At 47.4% G+C, this 20,008-nt stretch overlaps 1 protein-coding gene across 7 annotated transcripts in view; it reads right to left on the reverse strand.

Annotated features, from left to right (window-relative positions):
• Window positions 1-20,008, reverse strand: part of ACTR3B (ARP3 actin related protein 3 homolog B) — a 76,106-nt gene that overhangs the window by 4,112 nt on the left and 51,986 nt on the right. For 4 of the 7 annotated variants that reach the window (XM_027538506.1, XM_027538509.1, XM_027538510.1 and 1 more), the window contains 5 exons: window positions 18,597-18,770; window positions 17,084-17,176; window positions 2,823-2,948; window positions 1,471-1,554; window positions 184-816 (listed from right to left, as the gene is read on the reverse strand). In XM_027538506.1, coding sequence (XP_027394307.1) covers window positions 721-816; window positions 1,471-1,554; window positions 2,823-2,948; window positions 17,084-17,176; window positions 18,597-18,770 — 573 coding nt within the window. In that variant the 3' untranslated portion in view covers window positions 184-720. Of the gene's footprint in view, window positions 1-176; window positions 817-1,470; window positions 1,555-2,822; window positions 2,949-17,083; window positions 17,177-18,596; window positions 18,771-20,008 lie in introns of those variants that run through there. The other 3 variants (XM_027538512.1, XM_027538507.1, XM_027538508.1) reach the window with 3 other exon arrangements.

The raw sequence follows: 20,008 nt of genomic DNA on the forward strand, positions 1-20,008 counted from the left end.
CGAGGGCAGAGTGGAGCGGAGCAATGGGTGGGGGGAGCTAGGGGCGGAGTGAGGGGCGGGGAGCAAGGGCGGGACGGGGGCGAGAATGGGGCGGGGCGAGGGGCAGAGCTCTGTGAGGGGCGGGGGTGGGGGCAGGGAGCACGGGCAGGGGTAGGGGGCGCAGGGGCAAGGATGGGGCAGGGTGAGGGGCGAGGGCGGAGTGAAGTGAGGGGCAGGGTGGAGAGATGGGCGGGGGCAGGGCGAGGTGAGAGGCGGGGTGAGGGGCGGGGCGAGAGCATAGAGCCGGGTGGGGGCATAGAGGAGCGGGGCAGGGAGATTGGCAAGGTGAGAGGTGGGGCGGGGGTTGGAAATGGGGCGGGGTGAGGGGTGGGGCGAATCAGGTGGGCAGGGTGAGGGCGGTGAGATGGATGGGGTGAGGGCGGAGACATGGGCGGGGTGGGGATGAGTGGGCGGAGTGGGGCGGGGCAAGGCGAGGTAGGGTGAGGGTTAGGAATGGGGCAGGGCGAGTGAGGGGCGGGGCGGGGCGGGGCGGGGCGGGGCGGGGCGAGAGCAAGGGCGAGGGGCGGGACGGGCGCGCAGATGGCTTTTCGAGCTGTCCGGCGGGCGGCGCCGCATGCAATGGGACACCACGCTCGCGCTCTATGTACAGGGCCCGTCATCTCCGGGTCTGAAGGACACTTGCGCTCCGACACCACTGCGGGGGCGGTGCCCAAGCCGCCACTAAGACATGACCCCGAAGACAGGGTTGTGACGGCAGATGCTCGGGCCGCACTCCTCGTAGTCCTTCTTGGTGTGACAGACCTGCAAGAACTCCGGCTGCGAGAGGAGCACGCACACGCGCCGGCAAGGGAACAGCATCAGACAGACGACCAAGCAGAGCAGACAATCCCCCATCCGAACCGCCACCCTCTCCCCCACCTCGGCCGCGGACTGTGTGAGCCTGAACTGCCAAACGGGAGTTTTATTTCGTTTTTTAAAAAAGTTGCCCGCGTGCTCAGGCGCTCAATCGCATCTGCCTCTTGGCAACCCCATGGACTGTCGTCCGCCAGGCTCCTTTGTCCATGGGATTTTTCAGGCAAGAAAACTTATTTAGCTTCTATTTAGGAGCAACTATGTGCTTGCTCGCCCTAAGTTAGCAATTCGTTAGCTAGTCACAAATTTGAGGAGAAAAAGCAGTAATTACTCAGAAAATTTCTAGAATTAATGATTAATGCGACATTGTAGGTTATTTTCAGATTCACTTATCTACAATATCTGTAACCCCTAATTTGCAAGGGTATTTATGAATTAGTGGTACTAATTTGCACCACTAATGGTCATTAAAGTCTTTTTTCTATCTCAATTAAATGTGGGGCTGTTTAGAGCCACACACAATTAGAGCACACACCATTTCATCTCCGGTAAGAGAGAATTAATTCAAACTCAACAGAGAACAGAGATGAAAAGAGCACAATCCAGGAAAGGACTCACAGTTGAGGCCAGCATGGAGCCTCCGAACCACACGGCGTAGCGCTGCATGTGGTGCGTTATCACCTGGACCTCCACGGGCTTGGGCTGCAAGGGAAGTGGTGTGAGCTGACTGTCCTGTGCACAGGGCACCCTGACACCTTCCCACCTGGGACCCTCCTCCCACCCCGCTGGCCCCACCTTCAGGCTCAACACCTCCACCCTGAAAGGAAGGTGCTCAGCCCTCCCACTGCCAAGTCCACGGCCCCAGCCCCAATCCCAGCCCAGGTGGTGCAGAGAACAAAGTATACAACACAAGGGCAGGTTACCTCAATTTAAAGGCATTTTTAAGAAATAAACACTCCATGCAACTAACCCAGCTTATTTTTTTGAACTAAGCAAATTAGATGTTTTCACATCTAGAGATAATTCTAAGAAACACTTAAGAAAGATAGGGCTAAATGGTGTCCGACTCTTACAACCCCATGGACTGTTGCCCGCCAAGCTCCTCTGTCCATGGGATTCCCCAGGCAAGAATACTGGAGTGGGTTGCCATTTCCTTCTCCAGGACATCTTCCCAACCCAGGGATTGAACCAGGTCTCCAACATTGCACACAGATTCTTTACCAACTGAGCTACATGAGAAGCCCAAAGTCACTTAGTCATGTCCGACTCTTTGCGACCCCATGAACTATAGAATTCTCTAGGAATTCTCTAGGCCAGAACACTGGAGTGGATAGCCTTTCCCTTCTCCAGGGGATCTTCCCAACCCAGGAATGAAACCAGGGTCTCTGCATTGCAGGTGGACTCTTTACCAACTGAGCTATCAGGAAAACCGTGGGGCAGTAACACTTAGGTGTCCCAACAATACTCCAAGAAATGATACCACCTTGGGGTGATCCCAGGAGGTGAGGACACGGGGTTTGCTCCCATGGGCCCCACACCAAACCCAACACTGTAAATCCACCAGCTGGTTAAGGGTTATGATCTTGAGGAACACAGTGGAGTGCCATGCTCATTCCAGTGATGAGAGCTTAATCAGAACGTTCCAAAGGACATTAGAGTTCCTCACTGAAAAGTGATCCACTTCCTTGGGGTACTGGTCATCACAGGACATGCCTGATCTCTGACAAGAGGGAAGAAACTGCTGGCAGGCGTAGAGGGCGGGGGGAGGAGGGGGGGTGCTGGGGAAGAGTTGCGTTGGTGCATTGGGAGGTCCGCACCTGTCCTGACTGCACAGCTGGAGGGAGTCCGGACAACAGACCTCTGACTGTGACTTCACAGTGTGGCTAAGAAAGTGGCTCCAACTCGTGTTTACCCCTCATGGCCCAGACCAGCGCAGCGTCCAGCCCCGCCTGGCTGCCCAGAGGCCTCACCTTTATCCTGCCACCGCTGAGCTCCTCGCTGAGCTTCAGCCTGGCATCCACCACCCTCTTTAAGTCTCTCTGCAGACGACGTCCGAAATCCCTGAACATTGTCGAGCCTCCCGAAAGAACGACATTCTAAAAGACACAAAACAGAGGTTTCCTCACGTGAAATCACCTGCCCACAACACATTCCCCACTCACCCTTCAGTCATCTGAGTAATACACTTCAAGCTTTATGAGAAGCTAATCACTGAGGCAACGTCAGTGCTATCAAGGAAGAAGTATAAATTGGGGCTTCCCTGGTGGTCCAGTGGTTAAGAATCCACCTTGCAATGCAAGGGACACTGGTTCAATCCCTGGTGGGGGAAGGAAGAGCCCTCGTGCCTTGGGGCAACTAAGTCCGTGCCGCAACTAGTGAGTCGGTGGGCCAGAACCAAAGATCCCACGGGCTTGCAACGAAGACCCCACGTGTTGCAACTAAGACCCAACGCAGCCAAATAAATGCATAAATATATTTTTTTAAAGTACAAACTGAGCTTTTCTCCTGCGTCACAAATTGTCTCTTGGTGCTTTTCCTCCACCATAACCAAGTAAAATCACGCTGCCCGTTCTACCTCTCAAGGGGGCAACTTCTACCACACCCCTCCCCACACAGGCCTCCGTCTTCTCTTGACAAATCACAAATCTGCATCTTTCTAACAACATCCTGCCCCAACATCAATGTCACCGATAATCACTGCCGCACCCTGTCATCTGTGGCAAAATCACTCAGAAACAACAGGAGGGGGCTTGGTTCCCGCCAAGAGTCAGGGGGCCACCCACCAACGCTGCACCCAGCATTGCCTGCTGCCCCTGCCAGGTGCCCCCCCTCAACACGGCTAGGAGCTGAGAACACCAGGACCAAGTCTAGGACGGGTCAGACAGCAACCTTAATAGAGTAAAACAAGGGTCTTCTGAGCCTCATCTTTTTTTTTTAATTGGAAGATAATTGCTCTGCAATGTTGTGTTGGTTGCTGCTGTACGACACTGTGTATCACCTGTAAGTATACATATACTCCCTCCCTTGTGAGCTTCCCTCCCCATCCCACCCCACCGGGGCGTTGCAGAGCACCACGACCCTCATCTTCTTGAAGAGACTCCTGCTAACACCTTCACACAAAATGCGTACCTGTGAGCTACTAAGAATCACAGTTTAAAAGCATTCTTGGTTATTTTGGGCATTGGCTTGTAGAAGAAGACTCACAGTACAATTCTCAACCTCATAAATTTACACTAATACAATAACTTTCACCTATTACTGTTACTGCAATTCTGTCACCTGTTCTATTAGCACTTCCTAGCATTTTTAACTCCAGTCCAGGATACAGTCATGGGCCAGTTACTGCAATTACCGGTCATATCTCTGTAATGGATTTTTTTAATTTACAAATTAATTCATTAGAGTATGAAAAAACGAATGTTCATTATATTTCAGAAGCATTGCAAGATCTTCAGTTCAGTTCAATTCAGTCTCTCAGCCGTGTCCGACTGTTTGCGACCCCATGAATTGCAGCACGCCAGGCCTCCCTGTCCATTACCAACTCCCGGAGTTCACTTAAACTCATGTCCATCGAGTCGGTGATGCCATCCAGCCGTCTCATCCTCTGTCCTCCCCTTCTCCTCCTGCCCCAATCCCTCCGAGCATCAGGGTCTTTTCCAATGAGTCAACTCTTCGCAGAAGGTGGCCAAAGTACTGGAGTTTCAGCTTCAGCATCATTCCTTCCAAAGAAATCCCAGGGCTGATCTCTTTCAGAATGGACTGGTTGGATCTCCTTGCAGTCCAAGGGACTCTCAAGAGTCTTCTCCAACACCACAGTTCAAAAGCATCAATTCTTCGGTGCTCAGCTTTCTTCACAGTCCAACTCTCACATCCATACATGACTACTGGAAAAACCATAGCCTTGACTAGATGGACCTTTGTTAGCAAAGTAATATCTCTGCTTTTTAATACACCATCTAGGTTGGTCATAACTTTCCAAGGAGTAAGTGTCTTTTAATTTCATGCCTTAGGTCACCATCTGCAGTGATTTTGGAGCCCAAAAAAATAAAGTCTGACACTGTTTCCACTGTTTCCCCATCTATTTCCCATGAAGTGATGGGACCGGATGCCATGATCTTCTTTTTCTGAATGTTGAGCTTTAAGCCAACTTTTTCACTCTCCTCTTTCACTTTCATCAAGAGGCTTTTTAGTTCCTCTTCACTTTCTGCCGTAAGGGTGGTGTCATCTGCATATCTGAGGTTACTGATATTTCTCCCAGCAATCTTGATTCCAGCGTGTGCTTCTTCCAGCCCAGCGTTTCTCATGATGTACTCTGGAGTCACTTGCAAAGGCATAACGTGTAAGATTCATTCATCCATTTATACAAAACAGTGCTGTGTACACATGGTTAAATGATTTTGGACAAAGTTGCCAAGATGCTTCAATAGGAAAAGAATAGTCTTTTTCAACAAATGATGGTGAACGATTAATATCCATGCAGGGGAAATGAACATTTACTAACTATCTTACTTTACACACACAACTGAACTCAATATGGATCATAGATTTAAGGGCTAAAATGTACAGAATTTCTAGAAGAAAATATTTCCTTAAAGTCTTCGTAACTATGACATAGGCAGAGGAGATGACACACTCTGCTGTCCATGTTCTCAGCATACCTTCTCCAGCAGTAATTGGCTGGCTTCATGAAAATAAGGCTGGTTCGCTAACTAGTGTTTTATGAGCATCAGAATGTTACACAAACTTATTATTTTCAACCCAAGTGGCTATTCAGAGTTATCCTGAGAGTTTAAACTTAGCTAATAGGCAGTGTTGGCTTTGGTCTATTATCACCTATGCTTGTTCCACTTTCAGAATGGTGGGAAAAAAACAAAAATAGAGAAATAAGTGAAATTACCAATACATGAATTCTGTCCATCTCATTTCAAGGGAAGCAACAGTGCTTCTCTTAATGATTTTGCACCTTAGAAATAGGAACATTTAGCCTCACAGGATTCTTAACCAATTTCCACACAGAAAAGTACGCAAATATTCTTCTAAGGGAAGTCTTTCAATATGATATCACAAATAGTAAAACTTTAATACTGTAATTTAAGCCCCCCACTTACAGGAAGGAAACAGCCTCCTAAGCAGACACCACAAGACATGTACAGAGAGCTCTCAGCAGAAACCCCAGCTCAGAGAAAGCGTTTCTAATGCCCTCCTTAACTAATACCATCTTTGAAGTCATGAGAGAACACTGTAAGCCCCCCACCTTACTTCACTGTTTGTACAGCACAGGCCAACACAATCTCTTAAAATAAGATTTTTTAACTCAGCATTTAACAGCTGAGCAAATATGTACTGAGGCTCCCTTTGGAAATCCTCATTTCACTAAGGTTCTCGTCTTATGCTCTAATCCATACACACGCCCTTCGCATCTCACCCCAGCCCACGTTCCCACCTCCTCCCTGGTCTCGCCGGGTTCTTTCAGGCCCTGCTCTCCCCACGGGACGTCACTGTGTCTCAAAGGTCCTGCGCCCCGCCCTCCGATCTAAGGGCCCGTCCTTCCCTGAGTGTGAGCAGTCAAGGGTCAGGGACTCACGAGGCACTCCACACGCTCATCCATTCACGTGGCCCCACACAGCCTGAGAGCCGGCTGGTGCAGGCAAAGAACCTGACCTATCGCAAGAGGGGAGGTGCAGCTGTACGTCCAAATGAACGAGGGACAGTCGGCTCTCTCGGGCCAAGAGCTGAAGCCCTGCCATTAGCCCCTATGGCCCCAGGCTGCTGCACGGGCTGCTCGCAGCACAACTCCAGGCCTGCCAAGCACTCAAGTCAGGGGATGGCACCTCCCTCCAGGCACCAATCTGTGCCACTGACTCCTCTAGTACAACCTGGGGGATGAGGTAGGATTGGCCTTTCCATTTCTGAAAGGTTTTGGGGTGGTAGGGATATCAATGGAATTTACTGCACACTGAATAAATGAGTGGGTTTGCTAGACATCGCCATGCCCACTCAGATGCCATGCTTACCCTGCCCGTGTCTACTCACAGGTCTTCTTGGCCTCAGCCACCCTGTCCTCCACCCATGGAGGTGGCTCACCCGTCCACCTCTATCTGGACCTTCTGGCAATCAACTTCAGCTGAGGGGGACCCTCTCTCCTGTATTGCCATCATGCAGAGTCTTTATGAAGCTCTAATAAGAAGTAAAATCTCAAAATGCACTCACCTGCTGAAAGTCTTAGCAAGTCTGATTATTGATTTACCAAATTACAGAATTCCTCCCTTTTCCTTAACTGAGTCAATTCAAATAATAAAAAATGCATATTTCAACAACTACTTTATCGGAATAAAATGTTTTTAAAATGTAGCATTTTCTGAACTAAACCAAAACTCAGCAGTGGCCACAGGACTGGAAAAGATCAGTTTTCATTCCAATCCCAAAGAAAGGCAATGCCAAAGAATGTTCAAACTACCACACAATTGCACTCATTTCACATGAGAGCAAAGTAATGCACAAAATTTTCCAAGCCAGGCTTCAACAGTACGTGAACTTCCAGATGTTCAAGCTGGACTTAGAAAAGGCAGAGGAATCAGAGATCAAATTGCCAACATCCGTTGGATCATTGAAAAAGCAAGAGAATTCCAGGAAAACATCCACTTCTGCTTCACTGACTACGCCAAAGCCTTTGACTGTATGGATCACAACAAACTGTGGAAAATTCTCAAAGAGATGGGAATACCAGACCACCTGACCTGCCTCTTGAGAAACCTGTATGCAGGTCAAGAAGCAACAGTTAGAACTGGACATGGAACAACAGACTGGTTCCAAACTGGGAAAGGAGTAGGTCGAGGCTGTATATTGTCACCGTGGCTATTTAACTTACATGCAGAGTACATCATATGAAATGCCAGGCTGGACGAAGCACAAGCTGGAATCAAGACTGCCGGGAGAAATATCAATAACCTCAGATATGCAGATGACACCACCCTTATGGCAGAAAGCAACGAGGAACTAAAGAGCCTCTTAATGAAAGTGAAAGAGAAGAGTGAGAAAGCTGGCATAAAACTCAACATTCAAAAACTAAGATCATGGCATCCGGTCCCAACATCTCATGGCAAATAGATGGGGAAACAATGGAAACAGTGAGAGACTTCATTTTCTTGGGCTCCAAAATCACTGCAGATGGTGACTGCAGCCATGAAATTAAAAGATGCTTGCTCCTTGGAAGAAAAGCTATGACCCACCTAAACAGCATATTAAAAAGCCAAAACATTACTTTGCCAACAAAGATCCGTCTAGTCAAAGCTTTGGTTTTTAAAGTAGTCATGTATGGATGTGAGAGTTGGACGATAAAGTTGGGTGCCAAAGAATGAAAGCTTTTGAACTCTGGTATTGGAAAAGACTCTTGAGAGTCCCTTGGATTGCAAGGAGATCCAACCAGTTCATCCTAAAGGAAATCAGTCCTGAATATTTACTGCAAGGATTGATACTGAAGCTGAAGCTCCAATCCTTTGGCCACTTGATGCGAAAAACTGACTCACTGGAAAAAGACCCTGAGGCTGGGAAGGATTGAAGGCAGGAGAAGGGGACAACAGAGGATGAGATGGCTGGATAGCATCACCTACTTGACACACATAAGTTTGAGCAAGCTCTGGGAGATGGTGATGGACAGGGAAGTCTGGCCTACTGCAGTCCCTGGGGTCGCAAAGAGTTGGACACGACTGAGCGACTGATCTTAACTGAAGTAAAAACTCAAAATGCACTAACCTGCTGGAAGTCTTAGCAAGACTGATCACTGATTTACTAAATCAAAGAATTCCTGCCTTCCCTTAACTGAGTCAAATAACAAAACTGCATATTTCAACCCTTTATCGGGATAAAATTTTTTAAAATACCACAGCATTTTCTCTGAACTAAACCAGAACATTATGGTGTCATTTCAAATTCCTGGCCTATGAACAGTCCTAACGGTGACCACATGCTTATTTAGCAAGGTGCCGGGTGATGGTCGCTGTCCCACGTAAGTAAGCCTCACATGGCGTTATAAAACAGGCATTGCCACACCATTTCACAGATAAAAGAGCAGGGCCGGCAGTCAAATCACAGTCTGGAGCCACACAGCGAGTAAGCTGTAGGCCTGACCGCACAGCCCGAGCTTGTGGCCATGAGGTTTAGAGACGCTAATAAAATGGCAGTAGTTAACATTCACACAGTACTTGCTACATCCAGGCTCAAGCTCTACCCTGCGCATGCGTTCTCTAACCGAATCATCGCGAGAGTTCTGAGGGACCATTACGCTGATCGTACCCACCATGCTCCAGGGCAGGAAGAGGCTCAGAGAGCGCCAACCATCACTGCACTGAAGTGACGCCGCCTGACGCCTCAGGCAGCATGAAGAAACCCCGTGGTCTGGCTCCGGAGCCTACACTCTTACATGTTACGATACAAAAAATGACACTCCTCGAGAAACTTTCAACAAAAGCCGAAGTTCAATGTGATTCATTCTAAAGAAAATTTAAAAGACCAGGTGATCCTTTATCACACGGAACAAGAGTGGTGGGTAAGTTTCCAAGGTACGAGTTTCTAGCAGTCCGCCCTCCTCAGGAAAGACGTTCCCCCAACACCCAGTTACCCCCTCCCGCCAGCTCCTGTGGGATCCTGCCTGGAGATCCTGACGAGCTCAGAGCCCGCTGACCCACGCGAGCATCTCAGCATTTTGGAAGGCGTCCGCTCCATCAAGTCAGCAAACCTCAGACCGGAACCTGCCCATCAAGAAGCATCACTAGTCAACACACCACCAAGTGTGTCCTGGGAGAGAAGGAAAGCTTGACCTGAGCTAGAAAAATATCCAAAACTTAACACGCAGGAAAACCAGTTGGATACCGAAGCAGATGAAGTGTGGAGCATTAGATACCATAAAAAAATGCTTCTGAAAAACGTTAATTCCTTAAGACAATGTTCACAACACAATGCTAGGTTAATATACAAGATACAAAATGTAAATACAGCATGATATATTTACCTACCTACCTATATTTCAAGAAAAGGAGAAAGACAAAGTGATAACTGATAAGCAGTGGTTACTGTTTTATTAAAGATTTTGAGTGAGTGAAAGTCACTCAGTCGTGTTGGACTCTTTGCGACCCCATGGACTATACAGTCCCTGGAATTCTCCAGGCTAGAATACTGGAGTGGATAGCCTTTCCCTTCTCCAGGGGATCTTCCCAACCCAGAGATCGAACCCAGGTCTCTCACATTGCAGGCGGATTCTTTACCAGCTGAGCTGTCAGGCCAGGGCTACTTCTCAAATTTTCTAAATGCATTTTAATCTGGAAATAGTCATCTCTGCTCATCCGCAGAGTCTACGTTTTCCTGTGTTTTCATAGTGCTGTCCGCTGACTTGCTCAAAGGCCACGGACCCCAATCTGCACAACACACCTTTCACTCATCTGCTTGTTGAAACCCCTGTAGTGGACTGGCCTTTTCAACAGGTCCTTACTTTGCTACATAAATGTCTATTCCATGATGTTAAATAAAAAGTCTCAGTCATAATTATCTCTATAGGACAGGCCCTGTCTTTATGCCAGTAAGAAACATCCTGGCCAACATCATCATATACACTAGCCAGAGCCTGTCACCTTTTTAAGTAGAAACACAAAGTCTGTATTAATAGTAAAGTCCACTGAATATCTTATATGGGATTAAAAATAACAAAAGTTCCACTCCTGTAACATGAAGTGTATTTTGTGCTAGAGGCTCTATCCTTATTCTTCATCCAGCTTGACAGATTCACAGCGCCCCCTGCCCACCATCCTGTGTACCTTAGCCAGCTTCCTCTCTAAACTGTAGGCACAAAATAGCTGCATGTTTTGCTGGGATTGCAGTATTTGGGTTCCGCTCTTGGCTCAGCTGGTAAAGAATCCGCCTGCAATGCAGGAGATATGGGTTCGATCCCTGGGTTGGGAAGATCCCCTGGAGAAGGGAAAGGCTACCCACTCCAGTATTCTGGCCTGGAGAAGTCCATGGACTGTATAGTCCGTGGGGTCGCAGAGTCGGACATGACTGAGTGACTTTCACTTCACTTCTTCACTTGTCCCTGAAGAGATCTCCATGCCAACAGCTCCCTACAGGTTGAGAAAACCTCAGAGTGACTAGCTGCTAACAATGGTTCTCAGTTCAGCTGCACATCAAAATCTGGGAAGCTTTTAAAATCCAGATGCCCAGAAAATTATATCAGAATCTCAGGGTGAGACCCAGACATCTATGTACTTTACTGCTCCTGGGATGAAGCCCACAGACAGCCAGGGCCAAAAACATCTTGTTTCCAGCAGCATCTGCTGCCTGGAATGACTTGGCCTCGTGGGGAAGTCACAGGCCAAGAGTCAGCTCTCACATGCTAGTCCTCTCCAGACCCAACTTCCATCACACTTAGAGACTAAACAGAAAAAGGCGGCGTGTGAATACCCCTTTTAAAAAATTAATTTTTAAATTTTTCTTCTTTGCACAGGCTTTCTCTGGTTGCAGCCAGCAGAGGCTAGTCTTCATTGCAGTGTGTGGGCTTCTCACCGCGGTGGCTTCCCTTGCTGTGGAGCAAGGATTCAGTAGTTGAGGCTCGCAGGCTCAGTAGTTGTGGTGCATGGGCTTAGTTGCTCTGTGGCACGTGGAATCTTCTTGGACCAGGGATTGAACCCATGTCCCTTGCATTGGCAGGCAGATTCTTACCCACTGGACCATCAGGAAAGTACCATGAATAACCTTCTTATCTTCAGGCCAGACAAAAAAAAATTAAGATTACGACTCCTCCTTTTGTATAAAACAATTGTTTGGCTTTTTTTAAGATTCTCAGTTTTCAAAGGTACATCGTATTTTCCACCAACTTCTTTTTCTTGCCTACTAGCCTGAGGAACATGTTAACTCAAGGCTCGAGGAGGTCTCGGGTGTTTTCAGTAGGGCCTACAATAAGCCTTCTGCTCACTTCACCATAATACACTCCACCTAGTTTCTGCGACTGGGCCTGGGAAACACAAGAAATCCTGACCCTCCTGGTCCAGGCGGTGCCTTGAAGCAGATGAGGCAAAGGGGAGACACCCTGCTCTGAAGCTAAGGGCAGGCCTCAGGGCCCCAGGGAGCTGCCTCAGAGCCTTCCCTGCAGGTTCCCCTATAACCCTCTCTGCCACCAGAACTGCCCATCTCAGCTTGTGGGGACTGGAGGGACCAGGCACGAAAGCAGAAGTCAGGAGCCCAGCCTCCTGCAGGGCCTCGTGCCTGAGTGGGTAACCCATCAGGGCTCAGCAGACAGCAGTCATGAGCTTGTGTGGGTGTGAACCTGCTTCCTACTTCCTGGGTGGTTTACTGAGCATTTTGGAAGCCCCATGGCAGGTGCCTGAGACACTGACAAGAGTGGGCCCAGCAAGCAGGAAGAAGCATCAGAAACAAACAAGAGAATGACAGTAAGACTGGAGAGGAAAGACATGATCCCAAAGACATGCCCACTCAGCTCTCTAGAGCATGATATCCGTGTGTTCTGCAGAAGCACTTGTATGTAGCATGTCTCTAACCAGAAGAGGGCTTTAGAGTTACTCGTAAAATCCCACCAACCGTACATCCTTGCATTTCATGAACACAGACGTCATGGTTGAAGGTTCTGGCCACAGCATGCTCATGTCCACGCTCACAAGGAGGAGCTGACGACAGGAAGCGGGACCACAAGTACAGAGTGAATCCGAAGAACAAGGCTGCCTACCCGAGAGCCTGTAACCTGGGGTGACAGCCTCCAGAGGTGACGGGCAGAGCAGTGGCCAGTGGGGGCCATAGGTCTCAGGGATAGAGAAGCCTGACAACCGTACTAACTCAAAAGATACAAGCACACCTATGTTCATGGCAACTTTATTTACAATTGCCAAGACGTGGAAGCAATCTAAGTGTCCATCAACAGATGAATGGATAAAGATGTGGTACATATATACAATGAAATGTTACCGAGCCATAAAATGAATGAAATAATGCCATTTGCAGCAACATGGATGGACTTGGAGGGCAATAGGCTAGAGGGATAAGGCAGAAAAAAACAATACTGTATGAAATCACATAGATGGAATATAAAAAACTAATGAACATAACAAGAAATAAGACACAGTTATAGAAACAATCTGCTTCCCTGGTGGCTAAACTGATAAAAAATCTGCCTGCAATGCGGGACACCTGGGTTCAACCCCTGGGTTGGGAAGATCCCCTGGAGAAGGGAAAGGCTACCCACTCCAGTATTCGGCCTGGAGAAGTCCATGGACTGTGTAGTGCATGGGGTCCCAAAGAGTCGGACACAACTAAGCAACTTCCACTTTCACTCTTCATAGAGAACAATCAGTGGTTACCAGTTGGATCGGGAAGAGGCAAGACAGGGGCAGGGGATTGAGAGATACAAACTATTCTGCATAAAATAAATAAGCTACAAGACATGCTGTGCAACTCAGGAAATACAGCCAGGATTTTATAACTACAAGTCCAAGACCAATTTGCTCCATTTAACCTGGGTCCGTCTATTCTGGGGCCCAGGGCAGTCCTCTATTAAGTAAGGAAGGAGCTCAGGCTACCAGGCCATCTCTACTTCCTGTAATTTCACTGAAAGTGAACTCAACGGTCTAAAGAAAAAAATCTCACCCCATCCTGAACCTTCGTAGCCACTGGCACAAGTTTCATCTCCATTACAATGAAACGAAGACTGAAGAGAGCACACCTGTTCCGTGCTTTCATGGACATGAAGATACAGCCAATGTCAGCTGAGATTTAAGAAGTAAAGAGAACAAGGCATGAATTTTACTAAGCTTTAATACTCTCCTCTGTCTCTAGTTTCCCTTTCTTGCACATTTTATTGGAGGAGAGAGATGTTTAATTAAGCACATGTAACAGTAAAAATCAAATCCCACTGGCCTCTAAAGTCAAATTCCCTGGGGTTCTCAGTCCCTTTGCCAGATCTCCAGGTTGGAAAATCTTTTGTAGGTCTGAGACTTTCTTTGGTGTAATTGTTCTGCCTCCTGAGAAATCTGTATGCAGGTCAAGAAGCAACAGTTAGAACTAGACATGGAACAGTGGACTGGTTCCAAGTTGGGAAAGGAGTATGTCAAGACGGTATATTGTCACCTTGTACATCATGTGGAATGCTGGGCTGGATGAAGCACAAGCTGAAATCAAGATTGCCGGGAGAAATATCAATAACCTCAGATACGCGGATGACATCACCCTTATGGCAGAAAGTGAAGAGGAACTAAAGAGCCTCTTAATGAAAGTGAAAGAGGAGAGTGAAAAAGCTGGCGTAAAGCTCAACATTCAAAAAATGAACATCATGGTATCCGGTCCCATCACTTCATGGCAAATAGATGGGGAAACAATGGAAACAGTGAGAGACTTTGTTTTCTTGCAGACTTTATTTTCTTGCAAAATTACTGTAGATGGTGACTGCAGTCATGAAATTAAAAGATGCTTGCTCCTCGGAAGAAAAGCTATGACCAACCTAGATAGCATATTAAAAAGCAGAGATACTATCTTGCTGACAAAGGTCCATCTAGTCAAAGCTATGGTTTTTCCAATAGTCATGCATGGATGTGAGTTGGACCATAAAGAAAGCTGACCACTGAAGTATTGATGCTTTTGAACTGTGGTGTTGGAGAAGACTCTTGACAGTCCCTTAGACTGCAAGATCAAACCAGTCAATCCTAAAGGAAATCAGTCCTGAATATTCATTGGAAGGACTGATGCTGAAGCTGAAGCTCCAGTACTCTGGCCACCTGATGCGAAGAAATGACTCATTGGAAAAGACCCTAATGCTGGGAAAGACTGAAGGCAGGAGGAGAAGGGGACAACAGAGGATGAGATGGTTGGATGGTATCACCAACTCAATGGACATGAGTTTGAGCAAGCTCTGGGAGTTGGTGATGGACAGGGAAGCCTGGTATGCTGCAGTCCATGGGGTCAAAAACAGACATGCCTGAGCAACTGAACTGAACAATAAAAATAAAATTATAATTTGTTTTCACCCATAAAAAGCTGTCTACATAGGAGAATGTTCCTACATAGGAAATAATAAAAATAATATTTAACTATAAAATTTCAAACAATTTTAAAACACAAAAAGTAGAAAGTAAAAGTTATCCATCTCCCAACCCCAAAGATATTTTAAGTCTGGCATATATCATTCAAAACATTTTCAAATATATATGTATGTATGTATGTATATTGAATGGTTTGCCTTGGAAACGAACAGAGATCATTCTGTCATTTTTGAGATTGCATCCAAGTACTGCATTTCGGACTCTTTTGTTGACCATGGTGACCACTCCATTTCTTCTGAGGGATTCCTGCCCGCAGTAGTAGATATAATGGTCATCTGAGTTAAATTCACTCATTCCAGTCCATTTCAGTTCGCTGATTCCTAGAATGTTGACATTCACTCTTGCCATCTCTTGTTTAACCACTTCCAATTTGCCTTGATTCATGGACCTGACATTCCAGGTTCCTATGCAATATTGCTCTTTACAGCATCGGACCTTGCTTCTATCACCAGTCACATCCACAGCTTGGTATTGTTTTTGCTTTGGCTCCATCTCTTCATTCTTTCTGGAGTTATTTCTCCACTGATCTCCAGTAGCATACTGGGAAAGTGGAGAGTGAAAAAGTTGGCTTAAAGCTCAACATTCAGAAAAAGAAGATCATGGCATCTGGTCCCATCACTTCATGGGAAATAGATGGGGAAACAGTGGAAACAGTGTCAGACTTTATTTTTCTGGGCTCCAAAATCACTACAGATGGTGACTGCAGCCATGAAATTAAAAGATGCTTACTCCTTGGAAGGAAAGTTATGACCAACCTAGATAGCATATTCAAAAGCAGAGACATTACTTGGCCAACAAAGGTTCGTCTAGTCAAGGCTATGGTTTTTCCTGTGGTCATGTATAGATGTGAGAGTTGGACTGTGAAGAAGGCTGAGTGCTGAAGAATTGATGCTTTTGAACTATGGTGTTGGAGAAGACTCTTGAGAGTCCCTTGGACTGCAAGGAGATCCAACCAGTCCATTCTGAAGGAGATCAGTCCTGGGTGTTCATTGAAAGGACTGATGCTGAAGCTGAAAATCCAGTACTTTGGCCACCTCATGCGAAGAGTTGACTCATTGGAAAAGACTCTGATGCTGGGAGGGATTGGGGGCAGGAGGAGAAGGGGAGGACAGAGGATGAGATGGCTGGATGGCATCACTGACTCGATAGATGTGAGTCTGAGTGAACTCCGGGAGTTGGTGATGGACAGGGAGGCCTGGCGTGCTGCGATTCATGGGGTCGCAAAGAGTCGGACACGACTGAGTGACTCTGATCTGATCTGATCTGATGTATGTATATATACATACACAAACTACATTTTAAATTAAATAATAGTATATATAAATTTTACGATTTCCCTTTTCACTTAACATATACTATAACGTCTTTTCATCTGAATTTACACTGATTCACCTCATTCTTTTTGAAGACTACACAGTACTCTGCTGTGTACGCCCTCACTCCCGGGCCTGATGGTCTCCTCTAAGCTCAGCCCCCCGAGCTGAGAAGGTAAGACTCGGCAGAGGCTGCGGGCCTAGAGCATGAGGCAGAGGGCAACCACAGGTGAAGGAAGGCCAGCTGACCGCCACTTCCTGCTCTCAATATCCAGCTGTCAGCAACATCTCCTTTTATCCAGTAATTACACAGACTAGTCTTTTCTCATCTCAGGTTTCAAAGCTCCCTGGTCACACAGAATTCTGGAAAACATTATCACATGGGCATTCCCACCCGACGCTTCAGTTAGGATCTAACTTCTTTCTGGCAACAGCACATGTGGGACAAACCTAAACATGCGTGAAGCAAGACCAGCGAATTCAGGGAGAGCAGGCGGGGAAGTTATATAGTTATATAGTTATAGTTATATAAGGCTATCGGTCACTATGCAGGGTTAAAATTGTCCAATTTAAAATACAGCTGGCCAGATAAGAATAAAGATACAAGAAGACTTAAAAACTTCCGGTTAACTGAGTCCTATTTCCAAACATTTATGTCATCGCCACTCCAAGAAAAACATTTCACCAGTATGCTGGCCTTTAACAAATCCTACAAGACCACGGTGAGACAGGAACGTCTGCACACTGATGTTAAGAACCTGTTCTTCTAAGAATGCTGGGCCTTAGGCTGTGGGATGAAACCCGAGCACCTCCCCAGGCGGCTGATACCTTATACAGCGGACGACGAACGTCGATGGGGCAGTTCTGTATGACTTCATCAACAACCTCCGAGATGGACTCCATGAAATCTGGGTTGGCAAACTGAATTTTGTACAAACATAAAAGAAACATTACATACTTCTCTCAATAACTTTTTTTTAAAGTGACTGTAATAAATACAGTATGTACTGTAACTTTTAAAACCATCAGGCTAGAATGACCACGTCAAATATTGGTATGTCAAACGAACCCAAGTGAGTGTGCATGGGGTGACTGATGGTGACACGTCCCGGCGACACGTGTGGGCTCAGTGAGGGGAAAACATCACATAGGAGCCAAGAGCACGCAGGTGTCTCCTGCGTCAGGAGACACCAGGAGTCCTTCAGTCCAAGACTGTAAGTCACATGTGTGTGATGTTATGGAAACACCGTGAGTAAGAACAAGTGTATCACTTATGAGTATTAATGTCATGTAAAAATTAGCCCAGGATACAAGAGAAAACACAGCCAATGAACAATCACACTGGAAACCTGAGCCAGAAGCCTGGCGGAGGTGCAAGGGGGACGGCTGGAAGGGGTGGCTTTCCAATGAAACAATATGGTAACGGTCACGTCACTGAGTAAACAGTCTTCGATTCAGTTCTGTAAGTCAAATAAGGTAAAGTGTAAAAGAATTCAATTTTAAACATTTGAACTATGCTTTAAAAATCAAGGACACCTTTAATGAACTCAAGAAAGTAACATCCAGGTGCTCACCAGCTGTTCACTGGTCATGGTCAGTTTTGTGTCTGTTTTAAATCTATGATATCAAAGGGCACGAATGAGTGTTAAGACTGTGGTGAGGTGACACTGTGAGCCATCTGCCTGCACGAAAGGTGACACACAGTGGAAACAGGTGGCAGCGTGTAACCTACCTACCAAAAGCAAACTGAATTAGAAAAACAAACCAAAATACGAATACAACCCATTTTATTAAATCTTAAAATGTCGTCTCTTCATTACTGTATCTGTAAGAGTTAATAATAACTCTTTGTGACTATAGTTAACACAATGAGGCCTGTAATTCTTAAAGCCTGTCTGACGGAAAGGCTGCTGCTCAGACAGGAGCTCTAACTAATTTTAATTTGCAGCAGGAAACACGGGGTTCAAAACTGGAGTTGGGACAGACCGTCACAAAGAATGGAAAGGTCACGTGCCCTCCTACGCCCACACTGATGGTCTGCGGGGGTTAACTAGTTTTCTCGTTACTATGAGAGCAACACCATTCCATTATCTTCTGTTGCTCTTAAAGCATCTTCCTAATCACTTGTTACCTGTTTTTTCAACAGAGAGCCAGGTCTAAAAAGGGCAACAGTCAAGCAGGTGCTATAACACACGGCGCTGTAACAGCTGCAGAGGGTACAGCAGGCGCCCGGCGGTCCTTACGGGAAGGCGGCCCGAGGACTGCTGCCTACATACACCAGGGGGCAGCATCGCTCCACCACACACGACGGACTTTGCTCTCAGAAAGCCCGCCTCTTTACCTCCGGGTGAAAGAAAATCTCAGGGCCCAGGAACCTTTCGTAGCCAACATCTATGACGAACTTCTTCTGGTTGATGGCATTGATCCCCGTGTACTGTTTGATCCACTTCCGAGGATCCACGTCGTACTTGGCGAACTCCTTGACTATATCAGGGCAGATGTAGCAGTATTTCTCCTGCAGACACACACACACAGCGAAGTCACCAGAGTCTGCCTCTGACCGAGACCCAGTGACCCCCAGCCCTGGACACCCCGAAACCAGTCCTGCCCGCTCATCACAACTCCAGTGCGGACGCGGTCCGGCCTCACAGACTTTTCATGACTCTGCTCCAGACTATGAGTGAACCTGCTTGCTTTGCAGCTCGGCTATTCATCTCAGCCCTCCCCTGTCATATTCTGCTGCTTATCAGCTGAAGTACTGACAGCATGTACTAGGTATCTTGTCTCCATCTCCCGTCTCCTTATTCCTCGTGGGGCCCCACGCGGCGCCTGCCCAGGCACTCACAGCCGTCCACCCAGGCCAGCAGACCTGCACTGCAGCCCCACACTGAACACGGCCGACTTCACCCTGATACCGAACACGGCTGATCACGGGTCGTGAACCTGCTGTGCAGTCTGACACGGCACAGCCACCAGCTCTACAACGTGGACACACAGGACTCACAAGAAAACACACACCCCTGCCCGCTGGAGCACACACTCCAGCACGGAGTCAGGAGAGGAAGCAACGACGTGACGAAGAAGCAGACGACACGGCACGCTACAAGGTGCCAGGCGCCACGGACAAGAGGCCAATGGGCAGGACAGAGTGGCCACGCACCGCAGCCTGAGAACCTGCTCCTGGTTTTCACCCAGGCACCAGCACCAGCCTGAGACGTGCCCAGTGTCTCCTTGGCGTCTGGTGATGCTCCCCTGGGGATCTCTGGTCAACCACCTGTCCTGAGAGCTGACCTCAGCAGAGAAGCAGGTGGCTCTTGGTTACCAGATCCTGAAATAAGCTTCCTGTGGGCAACGTAGGCTGTGTTCAACACCAGGCACAGAACTCATGCTCACCGCACATCTTAGGGCCTCAGGAGTTGGTGATAGACAGGGAGGCCTGGCGTGCTGCAGTCCATGGAGTCGCAAAGAGTCAGACACGACTGAGAGACTGAACTGAACTGAAGGTGGTTTCACGATAATAAGTTTGAAGTGTCCTAGAATCCCTGAAACAGATCCTATTGCCATCCTTGATATACTCTGTCAAATTATAAGCTCCACAACACTGTGCTCGTTAACATCAGAGTGAGTCCATACGACTGCAAGTCTGCAGACTGCAGACAGAAGTGTGCCGCTGCCCTGGAGGCCTGCTGAGTTCTTAGGGCATCTCAACTGGTCTAAGTGACGGCATGAACACCTCAGTGACGCTGGATGGGG

This window comes from Bos indicus x Bos taurus, chromosome 4 (assembly GCF_003369695.1).
Source record: "Bos indicus x Bos taurus breed Angus x Brahman F1 hybrid chromosome 4, Bos_hybrid_MaternalHap_v2.0, whole genome shotgun sequence".
NCBI classification, from domain to species: domain Eukaryota; kingdom Metazoa; phylum Chordata; class Mammalia; order Artiodactyla; family Bovidae; genus Bos; species Bos indicus x Bos taurus.